Genomic DNA, 14,707 nt, shown 5'->3' with positions numbered 1-14,707 from the left:
AAAACTGAAGAGAAGTCCGGGTTTTATAGTTTAAGTTGTGAGAACATTAAAGACGAACTCCAGGAAAACTTGGACAGGAAGAGGAAGTGTCTCCGTGTCTCTGAGGAGACGCTCCGGAGGAAAAGACGACATCCTGAAGCTCTGAAGACATCACTGATAACTCTCTCCATCCTCTGATGAATTATAACTGGTCTGTAATTCCCCCAGAGTCGGACAAATAAAGCTTTTTCTAATTCTAACAAACCCGGTGGGTGTTAGAGACGTGATCTGTGTCTCCAGGATGAGAAATAAGACACAAGTAGAACCATAGACGGTGAAAAAAGACGGAGCAGCTGCTCCACAGTGAAGCCAACGCTAGTAGAGCTCCCCCTGGTGGCTGGAGGCTGCAGTCTAGGTCATAAGCTCCACCCCCTCCATGGCAGTGGGCGGGACTTGGGCCAAACTAAAACACTAAAATATATATCAGATAAATTATATACAAGGATTCAGTCATTTAGTGTTGATGAATGTTCAGGTGTCAGTTTGGTTTGGTTGGTTTTAGTTCATTATTTGACGCCATAGAAACAGGATGTGACATCACGGCGACCGTGAGCATTTAAAAGTCAGTTCAGTGTATGATCCAACATTTCCAGATGTGGAGGTGGAGCAGAGCATAGTAATTTATTTATATTTATATGCGTCTGTGGTGGAGACGTGGCGTCCACATATTTATGAGCTACATTTACATACTGGACAGATACTCATCACCTCTTCAGATGTGACAGTGGATTCAAACATTGTAACTTTACACCATCAGATTGTTGGCGTTGTTTGTGAACAGCTGAAGCCTGTGTGGATGTGACCCCAGGCGTGTCTCACATTTGATTATTTTAGTACCTGGCTCCATAATAGTTCTTTCATGGTTTGAGGAAGTTGTTGGTCTGCAGGTCATTCATTAAACTCACTTCCTCTGACCTCATTTACCTGAACAACAAAACAGCTTCACCTGGAAAACGGGAATATATATGAAACTAGCCACTTCATTAGGTACACCTGTAGGTCTGAATTACCTGTCAGTTCAACTGACATGTTCCTAATATTTCGACACTGTGGTCCCATTGAAAAAAACACAGCGAGTGACGAAGAGCAAGAATCACGTCTTTAATGAGTTAAACATTTAAATAGGAAAACAGTGAATACAAATCATCAACCAAAACAAACAGGTTTTCAATCGGAGCTGGAATTTAGTTGTCGTGACAAAGTGATGGTTCGCAGAGCTAGCTCAGCTAGCATAGCGCTAGCAGGGCTAGCAGCACGGCTACAAACCACAGACATGAATCAGAGAAGACAGTTCTTGAGCGTTTTATGTTGACTTTGTACCTTGGACTGTTTGGTGAAGTTCTTGGTCTTTTGTGTCTGGGTGGTTTCATGTTTGTGTTGTGTTTACATCCAGAGAAATGTGTTCTTCACCAACAGAACGGTAAAACTTAGAAAGTTAAAACTTCCTGTTTCTTAACACGAGAGAAAAATGAAAACCTGCAGAAATCCTGGTCCTTATTGGTTATTACAGAATAAAGTTAAAATGATTCAAAACATCAGCGGAAAGTAAATCAATGTTAATGTTGATGAATCCACTCAACAACCAAAGACACTGCTCTCTGTCCACAAAGAACATGTGGGACAATGTTTAGTGGACAGATGAGACCAGAGGAGAATAGTTTGGTTTAAATGTTTGGAGATGAACCAACACTGCATTCCAGCATCAGAACCTCATCCCTCCATGAAACATGGGGGCGCTAATGTCCTGGTTTGGGCCTGTTCTGCTGCATCTGCTCATCATTGATGGACCAATGAACTGTGAATTCTACCAGTGAACTCTGAAAGAAAATGTCAGGACATGAGTCCATGAGCTGAATGTGAAGAGAAACAGACAAGGAGCCCAAGAACACCAGTGGTTCTCCAGAAGAACCAGATGAATGTTTAGGAACAAGTCAAAGTCCTGACCTTCATCCAGTAGAAATGTTGGTGCATCAGCTGATGAGAGGAAACCACCAACATCTCACAACTCAACTGGTTCTGATCTGGGATCAGATTAGACCCTGATCAGCTGTTACAGGAACATTTAGTCTGAAGGACTCAGTCAGATTTGGAGACTGAGCCAGTTTAGTCTCATATTTCTGTTTCTGTTGCGTTAAATCCGCTGATGCTTTGGGTCATTTTTATTCAGATGTAAATATTGTGGTGGAGGACGATTTAAGAGGTGCAGAGTTTGTGTTTTTATTCCTCTGTATTAACATGATGATGTTGGTGTGTTACCAGACTGTAGATATAAATGATTCTGGTTTCAGTTCATGTTCTAAAGGGTCACAGATTATATTCATGATTTTCCCGGTCGTCTGTATGTGGTTAAACTAACTTCTCTGTAATAGTATCAGCTATTTATTTAACTTCCTTGTTCCTTCTCATGTGTGTTGAGGACTCCACCAGAGCTGCTTCCTGTCGGACACGCCCGTCATCTCACGCTTCATTTCTGCCACATCAGTTCAGTGATGAATCATTTCATCGTCCTTCACATTGAAGTAGGACGGTGCTCTATCACCTCCCTGGGTTCCTAATGGGTTTATGGCCTTGAATGGATGATGTCTACGAGTCAGGATCTGAACTCTGTGTTTCTGTAAAACCTGGATGTGAGCTTTGGTCTGAGACAACTCTTCTGTTCTCAGCTCCTGTTTGATTAAAACCTTCTTTTGTTGTAATGAACCATCTACAGGAACCAGGAACCATATGTGGTAACGTGGTTCCTGGTTCCTCTCAGTGAGGTTTATCGTCATGTGGTTTTCATTGAGCCAATCAGAGAAGACCCAGGAAACATTGTCAGGTGTGATCAGGGTCTAATGTGGTCTACAAGGTCCCCCCTCTGAACTGGTTTATTAGGAACCATGAAGAAGAGCAAGTGTCCTAATGTTTCTAATGTGATGATGTTGATGATGTTCTAATGTGACAAATACATGTTTACATTAGTTAAAGGACAAGGAACCAGATATAAGACCAGAACCAGATATGAGACCAGGAACCAGATATGAGACCAGGAACCAGATATGAGAGATTCATTCATCTGGATTTAATACAGTTTGAAAGTTTTGAAAATTTTCCCTAAAGTAAAACAGTCTTCTTCTGTCCTACGATAACACGCTGGGGGACTTCCAGGCATTTCAATGAGAGCCCTGTAAAGGGTTAAAAAACAAAAAGAAATAATAAAACCATCTAACCGAACATGAAACATTTCTTTGAGTTGTCGGCCAGTCTGTCTCGGGTGGATCAACCCGGGGTCTGGGGTCCTACAGCAGGACGCAGGGCTTCTTGGTGACGACGGGCTGTGGGTTGAGGAAGGACTTCACGGCCTCGGAGAACACGTCCTTTATGCCGTCCTGGTTGAGGGCCGAGCACTCCATGTAGCGGACGGCCTGGATTTGCCGGGCGAGGGCGGTGCCCTGCTGGTGGGTGACGGGAGCCTGGTTCTGGTCCTTCAGCTTCCTCTGAGTCTCGGCGTCGTTCCGGAGGTCGCTCTTTGTGCCGACCAGGAGGATGGGGACGCCGGGACAGTGGTGGGACACCTGGAGGCGAGACAGGAAGGACAGACCAGTTCACGTCATGTGGCTTTAAACCTGGAGGTCTTCACTTCACCACGCCTACAAAACGCCTGTGGTCCTACGTCGCTCTGACCTCTTAACCTCCTATCATTTATCTTTGGGGTCAATCTGATTTCATTGCAGGTGTCTGCGAAGGTCCTCAGTCCTCCAGGTCCTGGTTTGGATCCAAAAGACGTCATCTGGTCTTGTAGAGTTTAGATCTGAGGAGCGTCTTCAGTTCAGTTCAGAGACTGGAGGACGTTTAAAGAGGTTTAAATAGAAACTCTGAGGGTAAAACCATCGACAGGTCAGTGTCCAGACGGTAACAGGAATTAGTGGAACCAGTTTACGGTTCTTAGAGAAACTGGTCCAGTCAGTTTTCCCTCAGAGTTTCTATTTAAACCTCTTTAAACGTCCTCCAGTCTGAACTGAAGACGCTCCTCAGACGTCTTCTCTAAACTCTACAGGCCCAGACGACTTTTTAAACTCTTTCAAACTTTCTGGACCTCATTCAATGTGTAGACTAGAATAGAATAGAATAGAACTTTATTGTCATTGCGCTGAACAGTTTGGTGACTCCAGTGTTGCAGCAGTCACGTCCAACATTCATTCATTAATAAATATAATCAATAAACAGAGATTAAAAGTGCACCTCATGCAGACGTTTCAGGTTCAGTTCATTTCAGTTCAGCTTGGAGATCATCTCTAAATATATTTACATTAACGTCATTATTTGTGCTTCGTATTTAATGACTTTTCCTAGTTTAATAGTTATTTATATAGTCAACATGTTTTCATTTTTTAATGGTGTTTTGGAGGTTTAATTTCAAACTGTCCCCGAGAATAAAAATGCAGTAAATCCTCCCTAACACCCCCTGGGATCACCCTGACAACGAGTCAACCCTCCTCAGTCTCCCCCCAAACACTAGGTGGCGCTGTGTCTTTTTACCAGTCGGCTTCATTTTAGTTTCTACTTCCTGCTTCACTTCCATCAGTGGAGACTGAACAGGAGTCTCCTCAGTGAACCGGACCGGTCTCTACTGATCCAGGTCTGTCTGTTAGAACATGGAGGAGATGGAGAAGCAGCTGATTGGCAGTTCTTTGACGACTCTGCATTGTTAATTATCTAAATTATCCTGAAGTTGGCTTCACAACTTCTTCTCTGTTGACTGATAATTTTTGAAACTCTTTGCTCCAAATGATCTCATTCACGTCTCTTTTCCATATTACTGGTTATCAGATGTTCTAACAGAGACTAGTTTAATCTACAAAATAAAAACTCGACCATAAATGAGCTGAACCCTGTTCCTGGTCCTGAGACAAACCTGGTCCAGAGAGAACCAGACTCTCTGGGGTTTAAGAATCCTTAAGATGTTTAATAAATCAAAGTGTGGACAGATGTTAGGGAGCAAAGACCCGTTCACCCATTCAGACCAGGGACAAACCCTTTAACTCCACCATTCATGTGTTCATCTGCTTTAAATAGTGACAGGTCCCTGGATCAACAGACTCTAATGTAGAGTTTATGATCCAGTAGAGTTTGCAAAGTAACTAAAACGTGAGGAGGAAAGTAGCAGAGCCGTAACTAGAGAAAGTAAATTTGAATAAAACTCATTTAGTTTGTTTATGTGGTGTGAATGAAGCACCAGGTCCCAGGTAGAACTGGTCCCATGTGAATGTTGTGGTTGTGCGAGAGTCACCTGTCATCGAGTGTGTGCATGAAAAAGTCTCGACCCCGCATATAATACGACACATGTTGTTAGAAAAAAAACCTGTTATATTCAGGCCAACACGGTTCTAAAGAGGAAACACGCTGCTACCAAGAGGACCAATCACACAGCTAGCGAAGTTAGCTAAGACGCTAGGCTAGGGTCTAAACCTCCTAGTGGACTTGTTTCCTGTGAGTAGGAAGTTGACCTCTGACCTCTGGGTGCCACTTGTGTTTGACATTCTCGTAGGAGGCGGGGCTAGAGATGGAGAAGCAGATGACGAAGACGTTGGTCTGAGGGTAGGACAGCGTCCTCAGCCGATCGTACTCCTCCTGTCCTGCCGTGTCCCACAGGTTCAGGCTAATGACCCTTCCGTCCACCGTCACCTGAACACACCACGCACATGTCAACGGCCTTTTCAGATTTAACGATTAGCATTAGCCTAAGGACAGACTGAGGACAGGATAAGGCTAGGCTACGCTAGGCTAGGCTAGGCTAGGCTAGGCTAGCCTAGGCTAGGCTAAGGACAGCCTGGACATGGAGACACACCTGGCTGCTGTAGTTGTCGAACACGGTGGGGATGTACTCCTTGGGAAAGGCTCCGGTGGTGTAGGAGATGAGGAGACAGGTCTTCCCCACGGCACCGTCCCCCACCACCACACACTTAATGGTCTGCATGACGACCTCTGACCTCTGGCTTCCTGGACACAGAGGGATGGAGACAGAGAGACAGATGTTTGTATCGTAAGTCTGGACGAAGGAAGAAGACAAACTTTCTGTGTCCTCAGTAGCTTTAGTTCATTGTGTCTCTTCTAGTTGTTGTGTGTCATTGTCTCTTTTAGTTGTTTAGTGTCTATGTCTCTGTGTTGTGTCTCTGTATTGTGTGTCTTTTATTGTGTCCTTGCAGACACAAACTCACCTGGAGAGGCGGAGCTTGTCCTTCAGAGCGTCTGATTGGCTATGGCTTCACTTTCCTTCAGTTAACAGAGTTTGTTCAGAAACATGTGACGTCCCATCGTCTGTCTGCGGAGGGAGGGGGGGTAGAGGGGGGGGGGGGGGGTACGTCTGTGAGTATTTGTGTTTATGGAAATGAGCCGTGAGCTCTAGAGGAGGAAACGTTGTACAAACAAAGCAGAGATGTTATCGTGTCAGTCAGATTTGAATGTGGACCAGCAGCCGAGGCCTCAGTTCCTCCTCTGAGCTCCCCCCCCCCCCCCCCCCCCCCCCCCACACACCACACACAGGACACAGAACTGTCCCCGTCCTCACACTGCGTCACACTTTAAACCTGGGATGCGTCCTGAGACGCTCCAGATGTGAGAGAAGAGAAAGTGTCTCAGCCCAGACTCTGGGGACGCGACCCCACCCTCCAGCTCTCAGTCTGGGCGGAGGTCGGCTGATCTCACTCCGGCTGGAAGCTTCAACCTCTGATCTCAGCCTTCCTGCAGATCCTCCGCTCTGGAGGCGTCCTCTGTCCATGAGGGCGTGTCCCACATTACAAACCTTCTGAACCAGTCCTGATTCTGTCCTCTTAGTGGACCTGCTGTCCTCTTCTATGTCTCATCATGTTGTGAGGGGATAGGATGCTAATTAGCATTGTTGCTATAATCTAGTGCTGCATGAACAGATGGTCATTAACCTCTTATTACTGCAGAATATTTCATGCAGGACGTGTCCAGAGTAACTGAATAATGCTGAACATGTTGGAGCTCATTCATGGTCTTTGTCTCTTTTTAAAGTCGAGACTCTGAAGTTTCTCTCTAAGTGGTTTAGTTCTGGAGGAATCAAAGCTGGGACACAGTCAGGAATAACAAGTCGTTGTGTTGGTTGAATCCTATATTTTATCCATGAAACCAGGAGAAAATGACGTGTTACATCATGCAGCGTTTACTGAAACACAGCCGACAGAGTCCAGAGCTCTGATTGGTTCAGATGAACCAGAGGAGGATACGAGTTGAATGTGATCTGTCCCCATCAAAGAAAGAAATAGAGATGCTTATAACCGTCACCTCTCTGCAGCAAATACTACAACTCTGGGAGGTTTTAAAGTGTACGAACACGTAGGTTAGTGTACCTAATGTTTTGGCCAGAGAGCGTACACAATCTCCAAACAAGACGTTTATTTTCATCTTTCTCTTGATGGTTTATCTGCAACATAAACATGAATAAATTGTGACGTGAACCAGTCTGAGCTTTGACCAAATAAACAGCAGGAAACAGACTGATTGGTCTAAGAGTCAGAATAAAGTGACGGGATAATGCGACGACCTGCAGAAGAAGACGAAACTAACGGTTCGAGTGTCGTAACGACGTCCTGGAGAAAAAAGAGGAAGCTCTGAGGACAAAAAAAGTCATTGTGGTTTCATGTTGAAATACAGCAGCAACTCAGGGTGTGACCAGGCGACTGAACTGAGATCTGGACGTGTGACGTCCAATTTATGCGATAAAAAGTCAAGACTGCTGGCCACTTTATTAGGTACGCTACAGCGAAAGGAGTTTCTAATGACTGAGATGTTGATTCAACTGGAGAACTATTGAACTGACATGTGTTTCTAATATTGATGACAGACAGTGATTATCCAGGTGACTCTGGTTCTACATCAACTCAACATTATTTAGATCAGAAAGGAGCTTTGTGAGGAGCTCAGAAAAAGAGTTGTTGTTGCTCATCAGGCTGGAAAAGGTTCCACAACCATCTGTAAAGAGTCTGGAAGCCACAAATAATCCACAGAGAGTCAGACAGATTGAAGACGACTGTTCCCCTCCACAGGAGTGGTCCACCAACAAACATCACTCCATCATAGTGGGAGAGGAACCAGAGGAACCCAGGGGAACTTCTAAGCAGCTAAAGGCCTCTCTCACATTGGCTGATGTTCATGTTGATGAATCCACTCAACAACCAAAGACACTGCTCTCTGTCCACAAAGGACATGTGGGACAATGTTTAGTGGACAGATGAGACCAGAGTAGAATAGTTTGGTTTAAATGTTTGGAGATGAACCAACACTGCATTCCAGCATCAGAACCTCATCCCTCCATGAAACAGGGGGCGCTAATGTCCTGGTTTGGGCCTGTTCTGCTGCATCTGCTCATCATTGATGGACCAATGAACTGTGAATTCTACCAGTGAACTCTGAAAGAAAATGTCAGGACATGAGTCCATGAGCTGAATGTGAAGAGAAACTGGGTCATGGAGGAAGACAAGGAGCCCAAGAACACCAGTGGTTCTCCAGAAGAACCAGATGAATGTTTAGGAACAAGTCAAAGTCCTGACCTTCATCCAGTAGAAATGTTGGAGCATCAGCTGATGAGAGGAAACCACCAACATCTCACAACTCAGCTGGTTCTGATCTGGGATCTGATTAGACCCTGATCAGCTGTTACAGGAACATTTAGTCTGAAGGACTCACAGACTCACTCACAGCTGATTACATTTCTGTTTCATGTGTCTAATCTTTACCTGTTGATGCTTTGAGTCATTATTATGTGGATCATTTGTGGCGTTGGCTGCAGTTTGTTTAGCCTCCAGTAGATGTCATTGTGACAACTCTGCGATGGTATTGAAGTGAAAGAGAAAGGCCTAAAGTTCTCTCTGCAAACACAAACGTTTTCATGCAGCTGTTCCGATGTTTGTTAGTTCCAGAGCTGAGTGGAGGCAGCAGATCTGAAACCTGAGTCACACGAAGGAGAAAATTAGAACAGAAAAGAGGAAGAAGAAGAATCGAGAGGCATTCATGGTGTGAACGCTGCCGGCCTCTGAGGGTGTGATTGACGTGTCAATTTCCTGTTTTATTTAAAGGCCTGCTAAGCATTAGCATAGCACCTTTCATAGGCGTCATGTGAAAACCCCACAAGGGACGTTGGAACCAAAATAGAAGTGCTTCGGTTTGCAAATGCAGTTTTAGACATTTTGACTAAAAATAAGTTGAACTGGAAGCCAGCGAAGCTAAAGAAGCTAAAGGTTTCGTGTGGTTGAGGTCAGTAGCAGATCTAGACTAGAGACTGGATTCTACTTGAACGGTTTCTGGTCGTGTATTTCTGTATTTCAGGAACTACATTTTTGGTTTCGTCTTGTCAGCTGTCTCCTGTTTCTGTGTTTCTATATTTTATTTTGTGGCTGAGGACAAGTTTCCTGAGACACAGAGGAACCAAGTCACCCCACAGCTGAACAGACAAATGGGAAAATCTCTAAACTTGGTTGCTACCACTTCTATTGGACATCTTCAGAGCTGCATGGGCTTCTTCTAGATTTCAAAAAATGAAAAAGGAATGTGTAACGCAGACACCTGCTCTGCAGAGCAACAAGAGGACGATACGTTTACGGACAGAAAGAGGGAACTTCAGCCTTGAATCTGAAAATGAAGCCAAACGGGTCTAAAGCACCAGGCTGTACGGTACTAGTGCACCAAGGGATGACAATGATATACCAGGGCTAAACAAGGACTAAACCAGGGCCAAACAAGGACTAAACCAGGGCCAAACCAGGGCTAAACAAGGACTAAACCAGGGCTAAACAAGGACTAAACCAGGGCCAAACCAGGGCTAAACAAGGACTAATTCCAGGGCTAAACAAGGACTAAACCAGGGCCAAACATGGGCTAAACAAGGACTAAACCAGGGCCAAACCAAGGCTACACAAGGACTAAACCAGGACTAAACCAGGGCCAAACATGGGCTAAACAAGAATTAAACCAGGGCTAAACATGAGCTAAAGCAAAGCTAAACCAGGGATACACCATTCAAGAATATCAGACAAATCCAGGGTCAAACCAGGCCAAAACAAATGTTAAATTAGGCCTAAACCCAGGCTAAACCAGGGTTAAACCAGGGCTAAACAAGGGCTAAACATACTGGATCATACTGGTCCCAATGCTGGGATGAACCAGGGTTAAACTAACCCAGGCTGATCTGTGACAGTATGAAGGTTAAATGTGGAACAAGTGGTTCTCTAAACCGAGGTTTCCAAACTTCCATCTGATCGTTATTATAAGTGATAAACGAACTGAGTCGGAGGCGGCGTTGAGACGCGTTTCCTCACCCGAACAAACAGTTAAGCGCCGAGAGGCCAAAGAGGAACCGTCTGTGTTGAAACCGAAACAGGAAGGGTTTGTCCGACGCTCTCTTCATCACCAGCAAGTGTGAAGAGTTTCAGACATTTTCCTTCAACAAGAGTTCAGCTCTCAGACACGAAGACTTTATATAGAAATATATTATTAGTATTTATATATAAATATTTAGAATAAATATATAAAGACTGGACTAAACCAGTGTTAGTCCAGGGCTAAACAGGACATAAACCAGGGTTAAAGCAGGCCTAAACCAGACCTAAACCAGACCTAAATCAGGCCTAAACTAGTGTTGTTAAAGCAGGCCTAAACCAGACCTAAACTAGTGTTAAAGCAGGCCTAAACCAGACCTAAACCAGGCCTAAACTAGTGTTAAAGCAGGCGTAAACCAGACCTAAACCAGGCCTAAACTAGTGTTAAAGCAGGCGTAAACCAGACCTAAACCACACCTAAACTAGTGTTAAAGCAGGCCTAAACCAGACCTAAACCAGGTCTAAACTAGTGTTAAAGCAGGCGTAAACCAGACCTAAACCAGGGCTAAACCGCACATAAACCAGGGTTAAACCTGACCTAAATTAGGGTTAAAGCAGGCCTAAACCAGACCTAAACCAGGCCTGAGCCAGACCTAAACCAGGGCTAAACTGGACATAAACCAGAGCTAAACTATTGTTAATCCAGGGTTAAACCAGGCCTAAACCAGGGCTAAAATTAGACTAAAACTCCAGAGAACATTGTTCCAGTGTGAGGCTGAAATGAGTCATGAGTTGTATTTGAGTGATTCACAGACAGTAGCTGGATGATCTCTGACATAATGTCACTCTGTGACTTCCTGCTTGTTTCTGGGAAGCCTGACATTGGTCAACGAGGCCGTGATGTTTCTAAACTCACACGTCTGACGTGTTATCGTCTCCTACAATAATCCACGATCCCGAGGCCCCGAGTCCACAAACCAGTCCACAAACGAGTCCACAAACGAGTCCACAAACCAGTCCACAAACCAGTCCACAAACGAGTCCACAAACGAGTCCACAAACCAGTCCACAAACGAGTCCTGCCGCTCAGCGCTGGACATGTTCAGGCTTTAGGGACCAGATAGGAAGGAAAACTAACTCGATGGTCATGGATCCGGTTTAGAAACGGATAAACAGAGAAACTGGATTCAAACCAGGGATGGAGGATGTCAGCCACTTCATTATGACCCCCGACAGGAGAAGATCTGATCAAACCAGACCAGAAACGACCAAACGTGGCCCATGACAGGACAACTGCTTACATCCACAGACCAACCAGACAAACGATTAGCCAGGATGCTAACGCTACCAGGGCTAACCCAGGGCTAACCCAGAGCTAACCCAGAGCTAATCCAGAGCTAACCCAGGGATAAAACAGGGATAAACCGGGGGTAAACCGGGGGTAAACCTGAGCTAAACTGGGTATAAACAAGAATTAAACCAGGGCTAAACAAGGACTAAACCTCATGTCTGAGAGCAGAACTCTTGTTGTTAAACCAAAGCTAAACCAGGGCTAAACCAGGGCTAAAACGGGCAAAACCAGACCTAAACCAGAACGAAACCAGGTTTAAACCAGGGCTAAACCAGGGATAAAACAGGGATAAACCAGGGCTAAACCAGGGCTAAACTAGAGCTAAACCAAAGCTAAACCAGGTTTAAACCAGAGCTAAACCAAAGCTAAACCAGGGCTAAACCAGGTTTAAACCAGAGCGAAACCAGGTTTAAACCAGAACCAAACCAGAGCTAAACTGGGTATAAACCAGGAATAAACCCGGGCTGAACCAGGGATAAACCAGGACTTATTCAGACTAGACCAGCGTTAGCCAGGGTGCTAGCGCTAGCCGGTTATTCTCCAGAATAGTTCTACCGGACCAATCAGATCATCTAAACATTCACTATGCTGAATTACACTGATCAGCCACAACATTATGACCACTGACATTAGAAGTTAATGACAGCAACAGGATGCAACCTGACACACACACACACAAAAACATGAAGAACAGCACAATGTGTTGACACACACACACACACACACAAAAACATGAAGAACAGCACAATGTGTTGACACACACACACACACACACACACACACACACACACACACATTCACCACCCTCACAAGACCCATGTCCATCATCTGATGACACAATATTAGCCAGGTGGTCATAATGTTATGGCTAATTTTTTGATTGACACATAACGAGTTTGAGATGGAGAGTTAACACAACAACACCAGAGCAAACCAGACCAGGAACCAGACCAGGAACCAGACCAGGAACCAGACCTGGAACCACACCCGGAACCAGACCAGGAACCAGACCAGGAACCAGACCTGGCACCAGACCACACCCGGAACCAGACCAGGAACCAGACTAGAAATCGGACCACACCTGGAACCAGACCCGGAACCAGACCCGGAACCAGACCAGGAACCAGACTAGGAACCGAACCTGGAACCAGACCCGGACCAGACCCGGAACCAGACCCGGAACCAGACCAGGAACCAGACTAGGAACCAAACCTGGAACCAGACCCGGAACAGACCAGGAACCAGACTGGGAACCAGACCAGGAACCAGACTAGAAACCAGACCACACCTGGAACCAGACCAGGAACCAGACCAGACCTGGTGTGAATGTGCAATTTGGCTAAATGTCACCAAAAGTGACAGAAACACACAAATACACACTCACAACACACACTCATATAGACAGTCACACATAGAAACACACACACATACTCAAAGACACACTCTCACACCCATAAACACACTCAGAAACACACATTCACATAGAAACACACACTGAGAAACACACACCGCCGGGTCGCGGACCTCCAGCGGGTCGAGGTCTATGGACTCACCGGTCACCAGTGACTTTTCTCCGGCTGCTCAGCTCCGCTCCTCCGCTCTCTCCCTCCGCCTCACCCCTGTGTGTGTGCGTGTGTGTGCGTGTGTGTGTTTCTGTGATGGAGGTAGAGCGGATTTCTATGTCGGAGGGAGGCGGGCGGGCGGAGCTAACGAGGAGGAGGAGGAAGTTTGAGAGGAAGTGGCGGAGTTTGAGGAAGTTTATTGTTTGTCAGCCGCTCATTATTTCAGAAAGAAGTCGAGTCGAGTTGATAATGTGGAAGAACTTTATTAACAAACCGGACTGGAACAAGAACAACAAGGAAATAATTCTCTGAATTCACCATCTAAACTTTATTTATACACAACCATTTAAAAAAGATCCAGATGTTAACAGCTGTTTCTGTACTGGACAAACTAACATGTTTTTGTTGATATAAGCATCGATGCATAACTGAGAAAAATAAAATAGAATAGAAGTTAATATAACCTGTGAGCTTCATGGGAGACACAGCTTCATCCTTACTGGGCTTAAACCTCATTTGTTCTTTTAATATAATGTTTATATAATGTTTCACTGACTCATCCACCAACAACAAACTGTCATTAATCTGATTATATGTTCACACCGATCACAAATCACTCCTCATGTTTAAACTATTGTTATTTATTATCCTCTGACGTGAAACAGACCAGACTCTGGATTTATGACTCTTTTCTAAGGGTTTGTGTATTTTGTGATATTCTGAAATGTGTGTGGCCCCTGGTGGTTTTCATGCTCTGGCGCTGCAGATATTAATAAAGTTTATTTAAATATATATATATTATATATATATAATATATATATATATATATATATATATATATATATATATATACATATATATATATATATATATTAGTTTGTCTGTGTGTCTCCACGTTTGGCTTCATACAACCAGAGAACAGCTGAACAGCTCCTTCTGTGTGTTTTTTTTTGTTTGTTTTTTTTGCATTAAATTTAAAGCAGAATTTAATCCTCCTGCACCGCCTCGTTCTGTCCGCAGGGCGGCGCCATCACCTTGTACCTAACAGAAGGGTGGAGCTGCCTTCAGGAACTGTAGGAGATTATTACACCAGGAAATGAGCCTTAAAGGTGGAAGCTTCATAACAATATTAATAATCGTAAATAAATACATTTAACCTCCTGTTATTTCTTTATCTTCAGAGTCAGTTTGACCTGATTCACTGTTTAACGTCTCTAAACATGTGATTAACATGATTTTACTTCATATTTAATGACTTTCCCTAATTTAACGGAGACACTGACCCTGACATGTTCTTATTAAAAGTTTTTATACCAAATGTTCTAGAGAACAAGAATATGAACTTAGAAACGACATGAACACTTGAACACATCTCTGTATAGTTATCGTCAGTCAGTGGATGATGTGGATATTTCTCTGTAGTCGTCTACCAGGTTTTC

At 44.4% G+C, this 14,707-nt stretch overlaps 1 protein-coding gene across 1 annotated transcript; it reads right to left on the bottom strand.

Moving 5' to 3' along the window:
• Nucleotides 1–3,078: 3,078 nt before the first annotated feature.
• Nucleotides 3,079–13,412, bottom strand: rhogb (ras homolog family member Gb). Its single transcript, XM_047607659.1, has 5 exons — nt 13,260–13,412; nt 6,237–6,340; nt 5,867–6,018; nt 5,533–5,703; nt 3,079–3,593 (listed from the first exon to the last, which is right to left on the bottom strand). Exons 3-5 carry the CDS (start codon nt 5,993–5,995, stop codon nt 3,318–3,320), a joined length of 576 nt encoding a protein of 191 aa, XP_047463615.1. The 5' UTR covers nt 5,996–6,018; nt 6,237–6,340; nt 13,260–13,412; the 3' UTR covers nt 3,079–3,317.
• Between the last annotated feature and the right edge of the window lie 1,295 nt (nt 13,413–14,707).

Source organism: Mugil cephalus, chromosome 15 (assembly GCF_022458985.1).
Source record: "Mugil cephalus isolate CIBA_MC_2020 chromosome 15, CIBA_Mcephalus_1.1, whole genome shotgun sequence".
Classification (NCBI taxonomy): domain Eukaryota; kingdom Metazoa; phylum Chordata; class Actinopteri; order Mugiliformes; family Mugilidae; genus Mugil; species Mugil cephalus.
The sequence above is the reverse complement of the archived record's forward strand: the minus strand, read 5'-3'. Positions and strand labels throughout refer to the sequence as shown.